The 4,463-nt window shown below is 42.5% G+C and overlaps 1 protein-coding gene across 1 annotated transcript in view; it reads right to left on the bottom strand.

The window, feature by feature from the left end:
- Window positions 1-3,995: 3,995 nt before the first annotated feature.
- Window positions 3,996-4,463, bottom strand: part of LOC129688599 (olfactory receptor 52B4-like) — a 1,002-nt gene continuing 534 nt past the window's right edge. The window contains exon 1 of the mRNA XM_055623529.1: window positions 3,996-4,463. This exon is cut by the window's right edge and continues 534 nt beyond it. Coding sequence (XP_055479504.1) covers window positions 3,996-4,463 — 468 coding nt within the window.

Below are 4,463 nucleotides of genomic sequence, written 5' to 3'. Positions count from 1 at the left end.
AAAGGTAGAACTGGGAGGAGTTGTGGGAGGGGGCTTCAATCAGGATGCATATAATGAATAAATTGCAAAAATTAAAATTAAAAAAAGAAGAGAGAAAAAAAATAGTGAGTATATACTGTGTCTTTCTGCTTCTGGGTTAGCTCACTCAGGATGATCTTTTCTAGATCCCACCATTTGCCTGCAAATTTCATGATTTCCTCGTTTTTAATTGCTGAGTAGTATTCCATTGTGTAGATGTACCACACTTTCTGTATCCATTGCTCTCCCTCTACTCCTCCCAGTTCCTCCCCACACCCCTTCACATCCAGATCCCCCCCTTTTTGTTTCTCCTTAGAATACAAACAGACCCCTAAGGGATAAAAAAAAATGCTGGAGACCATAGCATTTTTTAAAACAAAAGATATCTTGTTTCCTTTCCTCCCTCCAGCTTTATCGTCCTTTTCATTGTCATGTTGCATGTGGCCGTTTGCCCTGCTCCTCCTTCGTCACTCTTCAATGGTTCCCTCTCTAGTTTCATAGCCTACACCCACTCTCATTCCCTCTTATTTACATACATGCGAACATTAAAAGCTAAGATATTCATAGGTACAGAACCTGAAGTTATGTTTCTGAGCCTGTTTCATCTCATGTAATGTAATACTTTCCAAACTCCTCCATTTTCCTGAATGTTTCTTGTTGTTGTCTTATTCACAGCAAAAAAAGTGGAGCCACCCTAGATGTTCATCAACAGATGATTAGATAATGAAAATGCAACGTGAATACACAATGGAATTTTACCCCTCTGTAAGAAAATGAAATTTTAAGGAAAACAGATTGTAAGGCTGATTTTCTGTCAGTGACATATGGACATTTTCACCATGAGATTGGGTTTCTTTACTCTTTATTTCAGTACTGTCTATATTAATTTATTTTAAGGCTGTGCTATTTAATGAAGAGATTTTCAAGTACTGATGATTCTCTAGAAAATACAGACCATAATTATTATGAGTTGAGTCATGGCCTTTCTTCTGAAGTTGCACTGTGACTTTTCCAGGGAAGGTAAGAACAAACATCTATTCACCACAGACAGGCCAAAGGAATGATTCCACCAAAGTCCAACTTGGCAAATGAACAAGCGTAATGAGGTTAATGGGAGGATGGGGTCACTACCAGAAGAATGGAGAACACAAAAACACGATTCATTATGGGTAATGACTCACACAAAATCTGCATCCTTGAAGTTCCCTGCCTGACTGGAAAGTTTCTCTTTCCCAGTAGTTGTTACCATTTATTTACATAACCTCGGCAGGGACCTTGTGAATCTTGTTAGCTTTGGGTACTTCCTGAGACTTGTGGCTTTCCTGAGATTAGAAATTTTGTTCAATCTCTGAGTCTTAACAGCCTCCCTTTAGGGTAAAATATTGTAGTTCAGGAACAATTACTATGTAACAAAAGTCCACTTTTATTTTTTTATTAAATTTTTATTTTTTATATTAATTACAGTATATTTACTTTGTATCCTGGCTGTAGCCCCCTCCATCATTCCCTCCCAATACCATCCTCCCTCCCTCCTCTCCTCCCTGTCCCTCTCTAAGTCCACTGACAGGAGAGGTCCTCCTCCCCTTCCATCTGACCCTCGCTTATCAGGTCTTATCAGGACTGGCTGCAATGTCCTCCTCTGTGGCCTAGCAAGACTGCTCCTCCCTTGGGGGTGGGGGTGGGGGGTTAAAGAGCCAGCCACTGAGTTCATGTCAGAGACAGTTCCTGTTCCCATTACCAGAGAACCCACTTGGATACTGAGCTCCAATGGGCTATGTCCAAGCAGGGTTTTTTATTAATATGGCAACATTAACTTTCAATTAGTTAATGTTTACTGATAGAGGTTTTCTCATTTTTGTATGGCTAATTTTTCTGTCTCAGTGCTTATGACATTCTTCTTACTGGTAGGACATATAAAAAGCAACACTAGTTAACTACTAACCTCAGAATCTTAAGTGTTCCTTCAGAACATTCACACATAATTATATAATGCACATTTTGTACTTATGTTTATACTGACTATGACTCCATTTATTTTCTTTCTACTCTCAAGATTTCTGCTTTAATAGTCTGTCATGCTTTATAATTTAGTAACTATTTGGTTTTTATTAATTTTTAAGTTATATGTCTGCCCGTGTGTAAACAAGGGCACTTTGTGCAGGTGTGTGCAGATTCCTGTGGAGGCCAGAGGTCCCAGAGCCGTTGGAGCAGAATCACATGCAGCTGTGCGCTGTGCAAAATATGTGCTGAGAACTGAACTCAGATCCTCTGCAAGAGCAGCACATCCTTCCAGCCCCATCAACAGCTGCTTTAACTACGTTATCTTACTCTTCGTATCCTGCTTGCATGCTTGAAAACCGAAAACACAGAGTTTGGGCTTCAAAGTGAAAGAGCACTGGCTCTATACGGTGCTCCTAGCGCCTCTGTGGAAGGCTTTACCTACTTTTCAGCTGTGCGCTTTTGTGTCGTTTAACCCAAGTCAGTCTGAGTTACTGGGGTCTGCGCCTCTCGCTCCCTGTTAGCCCCTGAGCTCAGCCCTTTGCACTGTTCTTTGAGGTAGAGTCTTGCCTCAACGTCTCAGATTTCATCATCCTGGCTTGTGCAACTCTTTTGTGCCTTTTCCACAGTTTTGCGACTGGCAGCAAAGGACCATGGAAAAGAAAAACACCAAAAGCCACTGGATTTCATTACAACTTATTTCAACTAAAACCTATTTCCAAGCATGTGTAATATGAAATATGATCTCTGGGAAGGAAGAGCATTACAGCCATCCCACACAAGTTTACATGTTTTAGAACATGTTAGACACAATCAACACACATAAATGTGCTTACGTACACAGTCAGCCCTCCTTATTTGTGGATTCTGCAACAATGGACTCAACCAATGACAGATGGGAAATGTTTTTACACTAGACATATGCAAATGTTTTCTTCTTGTCATTATCCCCTAAACAATACAGAACAGAAACGGTTCTCATAGTATTTACATTGTATTAAGTGTTGCCAATAATCCAGAGACAATTTAAAACACGTGAGACAGCATGCTCAGGTAATATGCAAATACTAAGCCATTTTTGTAAGAGACTTGAACCTCCCAATATTTTGGTAGCTATCAAGAAATCTGAAATCAGTCTTCTATAGTACCGAATATGGCTGCTTTTATTTTTTATTTTCTATTTTTTGTCAACTTATAACTTAAGGGCTGGGAAGATGACTCAGGACATAAAGTGCTTGTGACAAAAAAAAGCATGCATACCTGAGTTTGGATCCCTAGAACCACATAAAAGCCAGATTGGGTGCCTGAAGAATGTTAATGTCCCCTAAGGAGATTAGTGAAGCCACAGCCTGCTGCGGCGTTGCCTTACTGTCTCCCAGCAGGCACCACCTCTACAGGAACCACTCATTCTTCTCCCAAAACTGAGTCATCAGAGTCCTCGAGGTAAGTTCTACCAAGTTAAGTGTGAACCACAGACTTCACACTCCCTGGCTACAGACACGTACACACTCTAAGTAAGTTTTAATATAAAGAGAAATAGCTGCAGCGCCCAGGAGTCATTGATCCGGGACTTCACCTAACTAGAATGAAGAGCGTGAAGGAATGAAACGGGCTACATGGCTGTCCATGGACATCATGAATGTCTCAGACCTTGAGGAACTCCATGGAGCAAAATCCTAGGCGTCCACCTCGTTCTCATTCACTTCTTCTAGTTCCAAAGCTCACGCTGGTGTCAGGGGAACGTGGCGTCCAGGAGCAAGCCTAGCTACCCCGGGGTCTGGAGGCGCTGGGGGCGGTACAGAACTGAGGTCGGGCACCGTTCTCAGAGGGTGTTCACCAACCAGAGAGGACGTTCTAAGGCCTTCCTGGTACACTCGCTCTGGCAGCGCTCACGTGTCTGCTGACCTGCCCACCCACCGGCTCCAAAGATCACTCAGCAGATAACAGTAGATCCCAAAAACTGAGCTTTTGACCCGAATTCACTTAGGTTTTGTAAACAAGACATGAACCACCTGCTCCTGGATTTGTTTGGTCTTGATTCCGTACACGATGGGGTTCAGCATAGGTGGGGCCAGAATGCAGACATTAGCCAGCAGGATGTGGGCATGAGGTGGAATGTGGCGCCCAAACCTCTGCGTGAGCGTCGTGAAGATCCCAGGCCCGTAGAAGAGAACTATGATGCAAACATGGGAGCCGCATGTGTTGAGAGCCTTGTGGCGAGCATCCCGGGAAGGCAAGCGGAAGATGGCCCGGAGGATCAGCACGTAGGAAACAAAAATTAACACAACATCTAAGACCACTGTTGACATGAGCACAGAAAACCCATACCAAATGTTTACCCGGATATTGTTACAAGCATATTTAGCCAAGCCTATGTGTTCACAATAGGTATGTGGAATGATACTATTTTTGCAGAAAGTCAATCTTTTCAGAAGAAATATTATGGG

The sequence above is a fragment of the Psammomys obesus genome, unplaced genomic scaffold (genome assembly GCF_907164565.1).
Source record: "Psammomys obesus unplaced genomic scaffold, mPsaObe1.curated_primary_1811, whole genome shotgun sequence".
Taxonomy (NCBI): Eukaryota; Metazoa; Chordata; class Mammalia; order Rodentia; family Muridae; genus Psammomys; species Psammomys obesus.
The sequence above is the reverse complement of the archived record's forward strand: the minus strand, read 5'-3'. Positions and strand labels throughout refer to the sequence as shown.